Raw genomic sequence first — 17,647 nt, 5'->3', positions numbered from 1 at the left:
CCTCTGAATCTATGCACATTTCTCATGCCTTAGGGCTGAGTTCTGCCAGGGCTTTCTCTTCTCTGTGGCTTCACCACCACTCTCCTACTGTCTAAATAAAGAATATAAAGGGTGAGCACTTCGCCCACTCACATTCAGTAAACGAAGAGTTTCCACCACAATTTTGTGAAGTTGAAGGTTTGGTCACAAACTAAAATTGGAGCTAGATGCCACTATGTGCGAAAGTCAGTGTTCAATAAAGTCAACAAATAGAGTCCACTCCAGGGCGCTGTATCTCATCTTCAAGCTGCTTCACGCTGTAATTACAGAAGATCAGCTACTGTTATATGAGCTCTCTCAGCTTGAGAAAATGTAAACTGTTAAATTAGAGAGAACATTGTCTTACAACAACCAGAAGGACTGGGCAGACTTGTTTTATTTTGCTTTGGCACTGATTCTAGGAGAGCCATAACTAAAGCCTGATCACGGGGAATGGCTCTGGGCTTTAATAAGTGCAGACGAGACTGGGCTTCAGTTATAACACAGTTTCAATCCCTCATTTACAGGTACTTTTTCATTTCATGTCATTTAGCAAATTCTGAAACTCACTCAAATATGTTTGATTAAATAAAAAAAAAATGGAAGAATTAATGTGAAGTTCTCTCAGCTAATGATTTGTGCCGTTCTAGTGCCGATATTGTCCCACTTACTTGTCGAGAGAGTCAGGTGTCTTTTTGAGCGGTGGGGGTCGAAACTTGGTCTTTTTTGAGGAAGAGGGAGGTTCTCTTTCCGCAGGGGGAGGGGGAGGGGGGTCCAAACCTGAGGGTGGTGGAGGAGGGGAACGAGGTCCAGCCTGGGAAGAGAGCGAGAGAGTTGAGAGAAAGACGAATCCTTAACTTTCCCATGACTTTTTGTAGTCAAAGTCAGAGCTGAAGTCTATCATGTGACCTGTGTTGTAATAGACGGAAAGGAGGGATTTTTTTTGTCTCAGTTATTCTTCCATTTTTCCTGCAAGATATCTTTGTTTATCGGGATATGGAGAACTGTCTCCTGTCTCTGTCATATTGTTTCTCAGAAATGTTCTAAAGGATTGAACAGTCTGGTTTGCTGGTATATTTATGTAAAGTTGTGCATTTGTAAAATTCACTGGTATTCCCTGACTTCCTTAGAGAAATTCTTAGAGAAGAAAAAAAAATCAAACAAATCTGACCTAAAACTGTTTAAATGGGCCTCTAAAGATCCTTAACCAAAGCTCCAAGGAATGTGTGGTTTGATGAGAGAAAGGACTGAATGAATTGAGCAGATATCCAGCTTTTCTCACCTCTTTGCTGCTGTCACCCATGCTGTGGTCCTGTCTGTCTGTCTCTCTGCCTCTCTTCTTTTCATTGTTCTCCTTCATCCCTCTCTCTCTGTCCATCTCGCTTCGTGTCTCTCTGCTGTGTCCATCTCTCAGATTTTCTTCTTTGATGTGCAGACTGATATCCTCCTCTTTTTTAACTGGAACAGATAAAGATAATTTCAACCTTTGAGATAAAAATACTGTATGTATCCTCATTTATCTTACTTGTTTAAAAAGGTGCACACTGCAACTTTCCACTAGTCTAACAGCGTCAGTCTTAATCCAGAAAGCTCAGTTTCACTACAAAATGTGAATTTGGAAAACAGACAACAATGCAACAATATGGCCCCTTTTTACGCTGTAAATGTAAAGAGAAAGTGATTCCCATGGTGGACAATTTAGAAAATATTGCACGTTTTTCAAGCTTGAAAACTGAAAGTGAAGACCAACGATAGCCAAGAAAGAGCCACCTTCAACCAATCACATATAGGATGGGTTCACGTTGATGTCGATATTTTGTTTAGATGTTATGGCAAAAAGGGATGAGATTCAAGAAGATTTGTAAGGATTCACACTCGACTAAAAGATAAGTTAAGCTAAACATTTTTGCAGAGTAACCCACCCAACAACAAGAGACTATCACTGATATTTAAAACCAAACCAGAAAAAGACAGTGGGGCATTACCTGCTGTGGCATTACTCATACAGGTGGCGAATGAGGAGCTGACAGCACAGCTCGACAACCCGTGTCCTCCATCCTCATCCACCTGGCTCTCCCTCTTAACCTCCACCTTCGGCTCCACCTCCTCTGCCAGGTTAGCCTGAGGGGTCGCCACCGCTGAACCCTGCACCCCCGTCGCCAATGGAGAGGAGGGGTTTATAATGTCCTGGGCTGGGGCAGCCACTGTGGGCGGCATGGTTGTCACAGAGACCACGCCAGTAGCCAGTGCAATGGTTGGTGCAGGGTAGATGGCAGTTAGTACCTGATGAAGAAGATAGCAATGCAAGCATGTCAGTATACAAGAGATTCTGTTTGGTATTTTTCAGTAGAAAAGTGGATGAGGCTTTTACTATGTTTGTTTTGAAGAGCAAGAAAAAGAAGCCTAAAGGGGTGATCACACAGAGACGCACCGCTACAGGCGCAGCCGCTTTGTTTTGTCACACAAAGTACACTAATCTCTGTGCTGTAAATCAACCCAGCAGTTTTCAAAACTGGAGCCACACAATGTAATAATGTAGTGTAGAGGCCAAAAGTGACTGCCAATATTTCTCTTGTTTGTTCACAGTAATTTCCCTAATGTCTCAAAACTGATGTAGCGATGATTTATCAATAGCAGAATACTAAATCTAGCACCTTTAATCAACTGCCTCTTGAGCTGCATGCGCTCCTGTCATTTCCAACCAAATACAATAGTTTAAAAAAAAAGTGCACTCTTTATTGCAAGAGAATTGCAAGAGACTGCTGAGATTTATGTATTCATACACCATTGGTAAAACGTGGACATTTTGTGAAATCAGGAAATTAAATCTGCAGTATTTGTATGGAAAAGAAAAACTGAATTAATTGCTAATGCTCAGCACTGACTTCAGTAACCTTCATACATCTACAAATGATCTTTTGAAGAAAACTGGGACAATAAAAACCTATAACAAGGTAGACTATTTTTAATGTAAATACATTTTTTCACTCCTTAAACACTAGTAACTTCATTTGACATTTCAGATTTAAAAATTTTTTCATGACCACACACCTCTACACTGCGGTTTAAAAGTCTTTGGTACTACTAACACTGTACAGTTCTCTGTTCCTCCTTACCTGACGACCAGTGGTTCCTGAGGCCTGACCTGGAGGGGTCTGTGATTGACAGCTCAGGGGCGGGGCTGGAGCTAACACTGGCGGTTGACCAACGAGCGGCTGAACCAGGGTTTGCCCGGCCGGGGCAATGGCGGTGAAGCCCAGGGTTGCCAGAGATGATGGGAGATATGCAGGACACGGAGCGGGTGTGGCCTGTTGGGGCGTTGCTGTGGTAACTCCTGGGCTAGACTGGACATAGGTGATCCTAAAGGAGAGAAGAGTCATGAGTGTAAAGCTGAATATAGCTGAATATTATAAATCAGAAAAGTCAATAACGACCTGAGCAACCTGATCCTGACATATTTTAAAAAGACGAAATATAGATGACACAGCACATATATGTATGTGTATGTCTGCTTGCTAATAGTTTAAAAAAATAGGGCAGCAACTACAGATTATTTTTATTATTGATTATTCTGTCGATTACTGTCTTGATTGATCGATTCATTGTTTGGTCTTTTTTCTGCTTAAAAATTACAAATAATTATAGGCATTGTTGTTGATCAATTTCTGTCAATTCGACTCATCATTTCAGCTTTAAAGAAAACCACCTAATTTTCACTTTCAATAATGTGGCCAAACGGAACTATATTTTCTTTTACCCCTGTCTAAAAACTTGGAAAACTTGACAAAAGGACATTTTAAGTTTTTACAGTTAGTATCATAGTTCATGTCGCTCCAAGGGATGATTGAGGTGTCAATATGTGTTCAAAGTGTTGACTTTGTTTATCCACATTTACTGCACATTTAGTACAATTAACATTGTGACCTGGCTAAAATCGAAATCCGACAGCATCTGTATATCTCAGAAGTATCTCTGACCAGCTGAAGCAGTAACAGAACGTAGCAGTGAGGAAAATAAAAGCAGGTTTGTTTTGCTGTCTTTCAGGTGTTAGGCCAGTGTTAGTGACCTGGTGGGCGGAGAGGTCAGAAGAACGGTCTGTGGGGGCGCGGCACCGGGAGCCATCACCGTTGCCATGGAAACAGGAAAGGGGCTCCCAGGATGCACTGCTGCTGCGCCGCTAGGGTGAACGTTGGTCTGGACCACAGGCATGGGAGCGATCTGGATGATCTTTGGGGGGCAGGAAAACACAGCAGGGAAAAAGGGAAAATATGCCCATTAGAAGTTCCAAAAGCTCAAGAGATCTTCATTAAATTGTTTGTTTTGTCTGACCAACAGTCCAGAACCCAAAAATATTCAATTCACAATGATATAACAGAGAAAAGGAGCAAACCATCACATTTCAAAATCTGGAACCAGCAAATATTTTGTATTTTTCCTTAATAAATTACTTAACTCGATTATCAATCCATTTTCTGTCCATTGACTAATTGATTAACTGTTTCAGCACTACACAGCAGTTTTCATCACAGTGTGTGGAGATATTTTTATGAGTGAATTCTTCAAAAAGGTGTTGGTCCGAATCAGACCAATCAAAAATGGATAAAGATTGCATCACATAGCAGTAAAACACAAGCATAAAGCAGATTTCCTCCCAAAGTTCTTTTCACCACACTGTCCTTCTGTAATCTACTTTGTTCCTATCAGTAACATGTGTTGTCTCCGTCAAGTTTTACTACTGCTGATGACTTGTGGATTTAACTACCTTGTCACCTGTCAGCAAACACGGTGGCATCTATTTATCTTTGACACTGCTGACTGTCGTTTTAGTTACCTTGTTTCCTGTCGCGGGGCCGTTCTGCACAGGAAGAGGCGGCGCGACCAGGGAAATGGAAGGATGAGGAGGAGTAGACCCTGTTCTCACTGTTGCCATGGGAACCAACATCTTGCTCTGCAAGACAGGCGACTGGGTTTGGACTAATAAGTGAGAAGGAGAGAGAGAGAGAGAGAATTAAAACACTCAGCGTGAGAAACAGATGAATTGAGCCAAAAGAGGGGAGGTGAAGACAGCACAGGAGCGACGGGTGGGTGGAGACACACTGAGACATACAGGACATTTCAGCTACTGATAATAGTGAAATTCCTCTCTGATAACAAGGTGGAACAATGTTCTGTTGCTTCTGACTCTTATGAATAGAGAGTGATTAAGGCATGGGTGGGCGGCGGGCACTCATACTCATGTCAACAGTGTTTCACCTGTCAATCATTTATCTCCTGTTTATATAAGCCAATCAAATCTATTTTCAGTGCTCCCTGTGGAGATGATTAATACGAAATAAGGGAAGGGAACTACAGCCAAAATAAAAATAAAAGAAAGACTTTTTTTTCTGTTTTCAGTGGACCAGTGAAAACACAAATATGAAACTCTGATTTGTTCTTTACTGACAGCCAATCATTCTTCTCTGTCTCACCTCTGGTCCCGGGGCTGACTGATGCAACTCTGATTCCTGCCCCCGAGTGCACGCCATTGGCCAGAGCGGCATTGGTGGGCAGGGAGAGAATTTGCTGGTGGGTGAGTTGAGGGGAGGAGGGGCTCTCTGTAGGCAGGATGTAGTGGACCTGTGCTAGCGGCTTGGGGCCGGTGGGAGGTGTGAGAGAGGAGGTGGCGGCAGTGGGGTGGAGCTGCGGCTGGAGGACAGGTAGGGGGGTTTGTGCGTGTGGCTGCGGGGGGGTGAGGAGCTGTACTGGTTGGGCAGCGGGAAAGGACCCTCCCAGAACTAGGCTAGTGACCAGGCTGCTGCCCCCCAAAGGGGTTACACTGACTGGACCGGGGGAGGAGGATGAGGACAGGTACCCACCCCCTGCGGTGATTGGTAGTTGCTGAGGTCCGCCTCCTCCAATCAGGAGAGTGGCTTTCTTGTCCTGGGGCAGGGAGCTGAGGGTGACGGCTCCTTCCACTGGCTTGCTGGCAATGGGGATGGGCGTGCTGGCGATGGGTCGTACCACATTGGTCACCATAGTGGGAGCCATGCGGGCGGCGCCAAGGACCTGGGTCAAACCCTGCTGGGCCAAAGCGAGGGGAGCCTGGGTGCTGGATGTTGAGCCTGCGATGGACAAAGAGGAGACACCCTGCCCACCTCCTCCACCTCCTTCTCCTCCACTTGCTGCTGTTTCGTCTCTCTTGGATCCTCCCTCGCTCCCCTCCTCTCCTTCATCTGTACCTCTCTTTCTCTTCCTCTCAGACCCCTCTTCACCACCTCCTCCTCCTCTTCCATTCCCTTTAGCTGAGGTGGAGTCAGAGTGAGGCATGGAGGGAGAGGAAGAGGGGAGAGAGGAGCGAGCCACTGGCTGGAAGCCATGCTGGAGGGAAGAGATAGACGGAAAGATGGAGAGAGGGAGAGATCAAAGCCGGGAAAGTTACTATGTAAAGTTCTTCTCTTCTTCATGAACACACAAGTGTCTCAACATAGAGTAACTTTGGAAAATCTGTGGGTTTTTAATGCTTGATAGGAATAAAGGACTCCAGAAACTAAAAAGCTTAAATTAAACCACCAACGATATGATGCCTTTGCAACCGCTATCTGCCCCGTCTCAAGGTCCGATTCACAAAAGATATTGCACTATGCTGTACTATTAATGATAGTACAGCACAAACATGGCCATAAAGTTTTGCAGCTGAGTGCAAGCATGCCACATCAAATAGGCACATTTTGGGTCAAAGCCTTTTCTACACAAACTTAGTACCACCCCTTAGTTGCTCTTCTCCAGTTTATCTACTTAATATGGCGTCATCCATGTCCCTTATTAGACCCTCCCCATCCCTCCCTGCCAGTCTGGGACTACAATTGGCCTGTAGCCACATGACCATATACCCAACCCACCTTTGTAGGTGCCCCATTGGCTGATATGTGTGCAGATGTATATGATTGGTTGTCTTTCATACTTTTTTACCCATTTGAATAGTTTTACCTAGGGCATACCTGCCCTATATAAATGTTGTTTGTAATGTGTTCCATGATGACCCTGATGAAGGCCGCAAGCCGAAACATGTTGGTCTAACATTAAAGTTGTTCTATATACTACAAGTGTTGCTGGAGTTTTGACCTCTTTAGCTGAGTGCAATTTGCCATTGTTTTGCATCTGTTAAATGTTCATCTGCAATTCTCTGTAGTGGTCCCAGTAATATCTGTTCCTATGGTGTACTGACGTAGCATATCACATGACATGGTTAAGCCATGGTTCCCACACCTTCTTTTCAAGGACTCTTCAAGGACTTTCCAGGCCAAATTCCCTCAAATTCAAGGACCCAACATGGCAAAGTTTGAGAAACAGATCAAGGTTAATTAGTTACAACACTGAGAATTTTTATAATGAGAACTAGCAGGCTTTAGAAGAGAAGCTCGAAGACAATTATAAAAAAGAGAGAGAGGCTTGAATGTGTTAGTGATGTTACTTTAAGTCAAATAAGATATCAAAAAATTTGTATTTCAGCTCAAAATATATAAATTCAAGCCCTTTCAAAGACCCATGTCTTTTTATGTCTATTTTCAAAGACTTTCAAGGCCTTGATTTTTTCCCTCAAATTCACAAACTTTCAAGGATTTCAAGGACCTGTGGGAACCCTGTTAAGCAATGTTTGAGTCAATAAATGTTATAAATGCAGTTGCAAGAACAATACTTTCCACTCATGTTGAAAGAGATGTTTGATTTGAAAGAGAACTGACCTTACTTATTATAACTATTCTAATTATCTAATAACTCCCCCTGCTCTTTCATTCGTTTCTATCTGCGGGATGTCTCTCATTTTTCTATGACTCACTCTGTATGGAGTGATTGTTATTTGGGGTGTTAACTGTGCGCTCTCCCTCATGCCTCTGGGCGCATGGAGAGCTGTTTTCTCTCCTACTCTGCTCTGTGCTGCTGGACTGTTACAGTGCGTAGCTGCCGTCTCCGTTTCTCACAGCAGCAGGTTTTATGTTGTTTTTCAGTTTCATTCCCTCATGGTAAATCAGGAATTGTACTGTTTCTGTGCCAACTGTGCACATATAATGTACTGTGATGCACTATTGCTTCACCTGGCTACAATCACTGCAGCCATGATCATTGGAAAGTCTGGGTGTGACGCCCTTTTATGAATGTGCTTCAGTTACCACTAACTCTACACTAATAATTTCACTCTAACTGCATGTGGCTATTAGCGCTGGTGTTTGTGAATTTAACCTTTTTTGCAATGAGGCTCATTTGCATAGAAAGGGGCGCCAAATGAATGTATGTAATGATTTTATTATCATCATTATTCCTATCATTATTATTATTTTAATATTTACTATTATTATTTTATTAATATTACCACTACCATTACATTACTAATATGTTAAAATTCTATGTGGAATTTGCATTGTGCTACTGTGTGCTCTCTTTCCTCCTGCTCTCTCTCTCTCTCAACCCAACCGGCAGCGGCAGATGGCTGCCCACACTGAGTCTGGTTCTGCTCGAGGTTTCTGCCTCTTAAAGGGAGTTTTTCCTTGCCACTGTCGCCAAGGGCTTGCTCATGGTGGGAATTGTTGGGTCTCTGCAAATAATATAATAAATAGTAGAAGTAGCACCAGACCACCGAGACGCTATTTGCTTGGCAGCACAGTTAGGGGTGCAGATCACTATTTGCGGGTGCTTTGCGAATTATACAGTTTCTTTTTGCCTTATTTATGCAGGTTTAGCGGGCGCAAAAGACACGCAATCCTTTTGTGAATTCGCCCCTCAGTTTTTAATAAATAGAATATGCTTTTGCAGTGCAGCTTTTTAGTAAATCTGGTTAACTTATACTTGCTTCCTTTATGCGGAGACCATATACATATCAGAAACAAGTACTGAATAAAAAATAAATTAATCAATAAAAAAAATGAATCATTTCCTTTATATTGTATATATCCAATATGAAATGGGGGAAGGGAGAGACATGGTTGCCCAGTAAAATCTAGCTCAAAGTGAAGTCTACTGTGGATAGTTGTTTGATGATCACTGCAACTACCTGTCCATCTGGTTCGTCCTCATCACTGTCCGTCACTCTCTCTTTACACTTGAGGTCAATGGAGCCTTCAGGACAGGAATCCTCTGAGGGTGGGACATGGATATCAGAGGTCAGCTTTTTAACAAATTTCAACAAAGAGGGCTAAACAAACATACTTTCAACTGTTCCCTGGAAGTTATTTAATTTGCAATCAGACAAGTGAAGCAACATTGATGGGGTCTGGACAAAAATTTGGAAAGGCTGCCTTCAAACCACCAGTATCACCATCAAATAGCCCCAATAACCAATGTGCTATTGTTATTGCTATATTTGAACACTATGAATTAACAGTCCAGGGCTAGGGCCAGGGCTCACCAGATGACACATACACTTTTTTTAGCTTTTAGGTGTTTTGCTGATTTTGTCATTCTGACTAAGAAGGCTGAAGTTTTTTTTAAAGACACACTGATCGTTGTGGGAACTGAAACTATGACTTTGTGGTTATGCAACAGTCTCTCTAACCACAACTAGACCACTCTGCTGATCATCTTAATCACCCATGACATCATCGTCCCCCTCTTCCTCACAGATGACCATGCGCTCTTCGTCACTGGTCACGTCCTCACTGACCCCACCCTGGTACAGGGACTGAGGCAGGGGCCGGTGGCGAAACAAACTCGCCCCATCCTCCTGGCACAGTGGAGAAAAGAAAAAGACAAAAGGCATTTTACAGTTTTACAATTTTTAAAAAGAAATGTTTTTGTAGTTGCTGCAGAAACAATATTTTATAACCTAAAAGAAAAGCCTTAAGTAGATACGAACAACACTTCATACATAAGTACTATATTTATTATCAAAGCATGCATACATAGATATATGGCTCAGCCACCAGCATTAAATGAATGCCTTCAAAACAAAAGAGCTAACATGCAGGGATATCCATCTGTAAATAGGAGCAAAGCAGCAAACACTACAGTCTCATACCTTCAAAGGCACTAAAAAAGTAGAAAGTGAAACCTTTGAAGTTGGAGGCTGAGCTCCCCCAGAGCTTTCAGTGGGTTTTCAGCAGCAACAACTCAAGCCCTCACACAAAGAACAAAGAGAGTCCATTTGAACTGTTTTTGAACAGCATGCTTTCAATTGTAGAGTTCAACCAAAGTGCTCTGTAGTGTAAAGGACATATATATTCTGCTATCTGTGAATATACACACGCATGTTGGTGCGTAGGCGCTCACATATACACAAGCATTGGCCCTGTTTTTTCGGTTTAAGAATTACTTCAGTCTGTTGCTTTTATTTTCTGCAATTTTATTTGTTTTATTTTTTCTTTGTTCTCTTAGATGCAACAAATGTGTTTAAAGTGCTTGAATAATACTCTTGACTTGACTGAAAGCACATGATTTTAACTCTCTCTAGCTTTAAAGCTAGGGTAGAGAAACTAGCAACAGACAGCTAGATTTCGAAAGTATCCACCTGAAAAAATCCCACCCCCTCCCTTCAGGCCTACCTCCAAAGCCACTCCCCAAAAACACATTTTATTGCACAATGAGTGCACAGGCAGAGTGCGCGCAGGTAGGCAGGTGGGCAGGTAGGCAGGTAGACCAGCCAATTATTTCATTTGTGAAATGATTGGATGGGCTTATTACAGGGCTGCGACAGCCACAGATGCCAGATTTTTTTCTTTTTGTTTTCAGAGCATTTGATTTATTGATTGCTGTCGGAATGTAAAGAGAATTTCAACAAATGTAACAAAAAATGCTTCTGAAATACATTACCTACCCTAGCTTTAAGATTAAACTAGCTAGTGATCTGGAACAGTTTGCTTCACATTCTTAAATCTCCAGAGTCTATTTGCTGCCTTTGAGCTACAGATTAACAACCTCCTACCTTCTCCAGGTCTCCCTCTCTCTCCCTCTGCTCCAGGGTGTGCACGGCACTCTGGGAAAAGGCTCGGGGACGGGGGTGCTGCCCCATAAACAGCCCCCCTCGACGCTCTGATCCCCCTGGCCAGCCTGAGCTTCCTCCCTTCCCCTCCAGCACCTGGGACTCCGAATGGGGATCTGGAGAATAGAGGAGAAAGACTCTGAGCAAAGATAAAATATCACAGAACAGATCAATAGAACTTGAATCAGTTCCATAAAATCCACACCATCAGCAAAATGCCTGCAATATGCAATGAAAATCAGTACAAGGTTATTATAATTACAGTCCATTTTTTCAGAAAATGGTTCAGTATGACTATGACTGATCTAAAAAGTTTTCCTTGCAAAAGCCATTTTGTACATTGGCTTGGAAATGCTAATCAATGCTAATCAACACACACACACACACACACACACACACCTATGCTCTCTGACATGCTCCTCTCCCGTGACTCCTTTGTTGTCCCACGGCCCTCTGACAGCGACTTCCTGCGGTCCTTGTTGCACCACTTCCAGTCTGGGTGGGCTCTGAAGTGGGCCTCTTTCACCTGGAGGAGAAGGAGAGGGTCTTTAATTTTCTGTTGATGCAATTTGAGTTTCTGGTGCCTTTCACTGCTCATGAAAACTACCCAGTTTTTTTTATCACCTTATTGAATCTGGATGTCTGGAGCACAAAATTAAAAGCTCTCATCTACGGACTAAAGAGGTACTAGTGTGTTATAGTCATTACTAGTAAACTGCACATTTATTTGTATGAAAGTAAATGCAAAAATATTTTGCTCAAAACATTCTGATCAATTAACTGCAAGAATTTTAACTGTACCCTTTAACCCTGACAATGCAAAACAAACTGTAATTTGAAGAAATTTAAGAAAATAAGAGCATAAAGCATTTTAGAGAGAATCTTTACCTGGAAGGCCAGATCGTGGTACTGCTGCTTCTCGTTGGGCCCCAGAGCGTACCACCACTCCCCCAGGATCTTGCTGACTGTCCGGTTGTCCTGGTTGGGGTGTCGCTGGTGCACCAGGGCCCGGTGGCGTTTACTGAAGATCATGAATGCATTCATGGGACGGCGGATATGGTCCTTCTCCCTCTGGTTGGTGTTTGGAAGAGGACAGAAAGTTTAGACATTTATGGTAAACTGTAAGAGTGACATTTAATAAGCATTAATCTTTCTCTGTTTTTTTGTATCTTTTTGCCTTTTCTACTAATTGACTGTCTGTCTGCATGGTGGACTGACCTTCCTGTCTCCATCCTTGGGCAGGGCGCTGAGGGACTGCGTGCGTCTCTTCATGGGGCCAGTGGAGGGCGCCGGATCGTTGGTCACACCCGGGGAGAACCTGCATTCACACACAAAGAAAAAGTGAAACTGTGAGTCTACAAGAGACAGGAAATCAAGTGAGATTCCTTACTGTGAGGGACTTTCAGGAAAGTAACAAAGCTGAAGGGTTGTGGAGAATTTAGGGAGGAATTCAAGACACAATGGTTCTCACTGATTAAGATACTGTGTAATAGAATGTCTTTGATCTAACTCTGTTTTTCAAATGTTTTTAGTGTATTTCACACCTTTGTGGTTTGATGACAAAGTTCCATAAAGTTCCATTTGATGTACAGTAAGCACTTAACCAGTATGACATGTTATGCTGTATAAACTACAAAAAATGTGCCTTTTGATTAAAGTGGTTACCTGCAGACACCTGTTTTTTTATTGATTCTGCAACACACAGCCCAGAGATCACATGTCAGCCAACCAGAACAGTGTTTTCCCTTTGTCTTCCTGACTTTCTTTTCATTTAATTTACTGTTAACGTAATCAATGCACTTTTCTTTATCTGTTCAGCCGTGGTTGTTATCACTGCGCATGCTAAATACTATTAGCATGTATCTAATCAGTTAATTCCACAGAAACTACTGTTTCTACTACTAATAAACTGCACTCTTCTTGTGAGCCAAGCTTCCAGGAAAAAGCAACCAGACACAGAGTAAATAAAAAAAGCAAACAAAAATGCTGTCACAGACTGGGTTAAGTTTGAATTACTATTCTGTTACAGCTGTTGGAGAAACTGAGTAGTAAAATAAACATTAATTTGTCTACAATTTCTTATGATTATTTCAATAAAAGTATAGTATTAGTGATGACACTTGCAGAGAGCAAAAAAGAGAACATGAATAATAAAACATAAATCAAGAGAGATACTGAAAAAGGAAGAGGGTTCATCAAAATGAGCCAGTACCTCGCAGGCACAAACAATCAGCCAATAAGTAGTTACAAATTCTGGTTTTCACAGGTTATGTTTGTGCAATTTTCTTTGAAACATACACAACAGACTTCCCAACTATTAGCGATAGAGAAAAAATGTCTAATAAATCAGTGGTGAATAAAACTGGATAGATTTTTTTCTTGGCACAACTAGTATGAAAACAGTTTCAATTGTGAGCATAAAAGTTATGACTACCAGAAAAGTCTTTTGAATCTGTGACACGCGGCAGACAGAATGTTCTGTCTGGCTCTCTGTTAGAGAGTGAACTCAGTGTCAAGTCGCGACTACATGAATATGGCGGGGTTTTTTGCTTTCTTGTCTAGTTTTACTAAAGCATTTTTATTATATACAGCAAACACACATAATACAGCAACGATTATATAAACAAAAAAGGCTAAAGAGTAACACACACAGTGTCCGTGTAGGCAGAAATTAAGCCGTGGGACACAAGACAAAAAAAATACAATGTCACAATCACCAGAGCAATCATAAGGCATCAGGGAGATTGGAGTTACATGAGAGTTTGGTTGTGGTTAAGTCAGATGTGCTATTTGTGTGCATGTTTATAGGCGTATGGGTGAACGTGTGCGTGTTGTAAAAGCTTTCTTTGTAGTGAGAAACAGGAACCATCATGGGAGACATAATATGGTGATAGGAGGCTTATTGAACATCTTCAGCAAACTATTGCTGGCAACTCGTGTACATGACATACTTCTCTCAGTAGGACCACACCATAGCACTACACCATACTTCCGCCAGGTGATGTCGTACACTAGTATTCGTGTGCTGTACTATTTACTACAGAGGGGATGTTTCAGTTTGTGTGCGTATAACAGTTAAGAAATACAAAAAAAGAAAGCAAGAAAGGGGTAAAAGACTGAGAATGGACAGATAAGAAGCGGTAGATAAACAAACAAATAAAAGTTTAAAAAAATGATTATTATACTTATATACAGTATTGCTTACAGATGCATACAATGGGGATGTATTTATGCAAGCAGAGTAAAACAGCTAATAAATCGAGCTCAAATCAAATGTCTCGACTTTGTTTTTATTAATGTCATTAGTCTCTCCATTGAGATGTAGCCAGATAACAGGTGTAACCACTGCAACAGTTTGCTGAAGCATTTTTTTTGTGCTCACAGTGATGGCGGCTCCAAACAGCCGCCATCATTGTGAGCACAGTGACCCTGAAACATTCGAAACCACACTACCAGCCAGACAGCCACGCAGCCTGTCTGAGTCACTCTGAAAGAGCAATAACCCAGCCAGACGTAGCGACGCAGCCTGAGACTGAGTGGAATGAGCAAGCACAGACTGTACAACTCTTGCCAGACAAACACACTGATGCAGCTGGTAGAAAAGTTGTTTGTTGTTGTTTGTTTCTTTTGAATTTTGCTGTCAGAGGTGGATTTCAGTGCACCTGTTCTGAGCGTAGCAAATTTTAAAGCCAGTGATTCAAACTGCAGCGACAAACTGTGTCTAACATAATCTACAGTTACTATCTGCCTTCTACTGAGTCATAACCAGAGTCGCAGAAAGGAAACACAATGTATAAAGTGGTTGCTCAAAATGAGTTTATACCACTTAAATGCAGCACCAAAATAAGTTATGATACTTTTTAAAGTACAGAAGGATAGCTTAAGAACTTGGTTGACAACACTATTGTTTTTTTGTTTTGATTTTTTGTGCTTTTCCATATTTTAAGTATAATGAATAATGAAATATAGCTACAGACTATTATTTTTCTAAATGGATACATATCATTTTTCAAATGAACATTTCGACTCAAAAAATCCTGAGTAGATAAAGGAAAATCAGGAATATATTGCTTTGTAATGATAATTAAATAATTAAAAGATACTATGTTAATGAACCAGTATCTACTGTATGCTACTAAATAAACACCCAACTTCAAGTCAGTGAGTTTATATGTGAATAACAGACAGATATAAATTACTGCACTTGCATGTAAACAAGACCAAAATTGGATCAACATTTGTCTGGCTGTTTCCAGTGTCTGACTGGTGCACTGGACTTATTTCACAATGTGGTCAATGTGCCACAACACTACTCTACACCTGAATTTAAATCAAATCTTTTGTTTCTTGTGCTTCTTCCACTTCTTCTCTTGATTCCATATGCCACCCGTAGCTGCTGCTGGACTTTGACAACCAACACTGCTGAGCACTACACTGTTGTATTCTGCTTTGTTAATTAAAATTTGTACTTTTTTGTGCCAAAAATGAAATTTGCATAACAAATTCAAAACTGATCTTGATAATACCAGGGAGGAGGGAAAAAAAATCAGCTAAAAAAACAACTTCTTTGTACTTACGGGTCATCTGTATCACTCTCTGTCTCGCTGTCAGCCCCGCCCCTGTCTCTAGGAGGATTGTCATTGGTCGGGGGAGGGCATGACGGTGATCCCGTGTCTAGGTCTGGAGGACCGGACGGCCCGTCGCTCACCAGGGCCACACCGCAACGAGGCTCTGAAATATAAAAGCCATTTACTGTATATGCCAATTAGTGACAAACATTATGAAAGTAAGTAACAGTGCCATATGTGTAAAAGCAGGGCTACCCTGCATGCCCTGATGGATTGCTCTATTCTGGCCAACTGACTGTGGGAGGTGTGAGAGCTCTGACTACATCTATGTAATAATCTGCTGCAGTAGTAAGAAGAATACTTCATATTGAGTTAAAGACTATTCACATATGAAGGAAATGTTCCCTCAAGGGTTTAGTGACTGCATCTGTACATTACAGAAGTATTTTGTCATTAAATCTAGTAATTACAAAACTTTGTTGACACCGCTTTTATTTTTTTAAATACTGCAGGTGTTTGTTAACAAAGTTAATTGTAGCCATTTAGTGAGCTTGCTTCCTTTTACTGGGTTTATGCAGACTAGCCTTAATTTTTTTAGACCATTATAACTTAGCCAAGAATTCTTGTAGCATCTATTTACATGGAAAAAATGCTTAGAAGACTGTATGCGGTGTGGTGATTTCTGAAAACAAATCCCCCAAATTAAAGGTTGGTTTTATCTTTTATGCTCATACATCCTAAAATAGAAATATAACTGTCTGTTTTCTTTTGAGACTGATAATGTGACGCAGCCATGAAGTATTATAATTTCACAAAAAGTAAGATGGTTTATTTAACAGTCTAGAACTCAATTGATTAGTCAATTAATCGATTAGTCAACTGACAGAAAATGAATCACCATTTTACAAGCAAAAATACCAACTATTTGCTGGTTCTGGTTTCTGAGATGTGAGGGTTTGCTGCTTTTCTTTGTCATATATTTTAGCAAATCAAATATCTTTGTGTTTTAGATTGCTAGTCGGACAAAAAAAGCATTTTAAGATATGACCTTGGGCTCTCAGAAATTTTTTCCACTGTTTGCTGACATTTCATAGACTAAATGATAAACCAATAGATGCAGCCCTAAAACAGATAGAAAAGAAAGATAACTTAAAGACCTTAGATAAGACCTCATGAAGCTCTGAGGAAAAGAAAATGCATTTCGATTACTGACCATCCCCACCAGTCCAAATTAGTCTCTGAATAAATTTTAGCAGTCCAGTCAATAAATAGTGTTATCAACAATGTTACTGGAACTATATTGGTGTGAACACCAACTGTGCTGATTTTCAATTCAGTCGTAACTGTTTTGGGAAACACTGACTTGGCTGCTGGTGTGTCCAACCAACATTTGTACTGGCTGTGTACTGGAGTGTTTTGGCAGTCGTTATTTGAGAAACACAGCCCTATTTCCTGTTGTGATTATAATATTGTGGGACATACTTGTTTATATTATATATAGTTATAAATATATATTTGGGCACAAGCAGTGAAATTAGCCCTCTGTGTCCCTCTCCCAGATAAAAAGTCATGATGTCTTGTACAGAGAAAAAGAGTGGGGTCATTTGCTACCTTTGCTCTGATTGACAAGCTGTTGGCCATCAGCAGGCTGGGCAGCCACTCCTGATTGGCTGGGCTCCAGGAAAGGGACAAGTGAATGCCAAGGGAACACTGGCACCGATCGAGGCTCCACGTTGGTCCAAACTGTGGGAACACGAAGGGATAGAGAAGAGAGAGAGAGAGAAAAAGTGAAATGTCATCATGTTTATCCATCTCAGTATCATGGACTGTAGACATAAGGTAGCGCTCTGCCCTCTGGCAGTATGTGAAATCCTATGTGATCGTCAGCCAGCGATGAACTAAAGCGCTACTAAAAACTACACTTTCATAGAAACTGCCATAGACTGAAGACCATGAATGGAGTTGTGTATTCAGTCACCTACTCTGCCCCCCTCTCCAACACACACACAGAAACCATCCCTCAGGATAATGTGAGTTGAGGGGTCATGTGGTGTGTGATGTGATGAGGGAACCTGTTATTTTATCCACAGAGATTCCAGACTCCAGACTACTC

The 17,647-nt window shown here is 41.4% G+C and overlaps 1 protein-coding gene across 3 annotated transcripts in view; it reads right to left on the bottom strand.

Annotated features, from left to right (window-relative positions):
* cica (capicua transcriptional repressor a) overlaps positions 1–17,647 on the bottom strand; it is a 37,277-nt gene that overhangs the window by 4,921 nt on the left and 14,709 nt on the right. For 2 of the 3 annotated variants that reach the window (XM_044171885.1, XM_044171886.1), the window contains exons 4-18: positions 17,146–17,277; positions 15,544–15,697; positions 12,185–12,284; positions 11,855–12,037; positions 11,366–11,492; positions 10,910–11,082; positions 9,580–9,712; positions 9,044–9,126; positions 5,487–6,375; positions 4,850–4,992; positions 4,085–4,245; positions 3,135–3,378; positions 2,004–2,301; positions 1,301–1,476; positions 690–832 (exon numbers count right to left, since the gene is read on the bottom strand). In XM_044171885.1, the coding sequence (XP_044027820.1) occupies positions 690–832; positions 1,301–1,476; positions 2,004–2,301; positions 3,135–3,378; positions 4,085–4,245; positions 4,850–4,992; positions 5,487–6,375; positions 9,044–9,126; positions 9,580–9,712; positions 10,910–11,082; positions 11,366–11,492; positions 11,855–12,037; positions 12,185–12,284; positions 15,544–15,697; positions 17,146–17,277 (3,139 nt within the window). The remainder of the gene's footprint in view (positions 1–689; positions 833–1,300; positions 1,477–2,003; positions 2,302–3,134; positions 3,379–4,084; positions 4,246–4,849; positions 4,993–5,486; positions 6,376–9,043; positions 9,127–9,579; positions 9,713–10,909; positions 11,083–11,365; positions 11,493–11,854; positions 12,038–12,184; positions 12,285–15,543; positions 15,698–17,145; positions 17,278–17,647) is intronic. The other variant, XM_044171888.1, reaches the window with a different exon arrangement.

The sequence above is a fragment of the Siniperca chuatsi genome, linkage group LG17 (genome assembly GCF_020085105.1).
Source record: "Siniperca chuatsi isolate FFG_IHB_CAS linkage group LG17, ASM2008510v1, whole genome shotgun sequence".
Lineage (NCBI taxonomy): Eukaryota > Metazoa > Chordata > Actinopteri > Centrarchiformes > Sinipercidae > Siniperca > Siniperca chuatsi.
The sequence above is the reverse complement of the archived record's forward strand: the minus strand, read 5'-3'. Positions and strand labels throughout refer to the sequence as shown.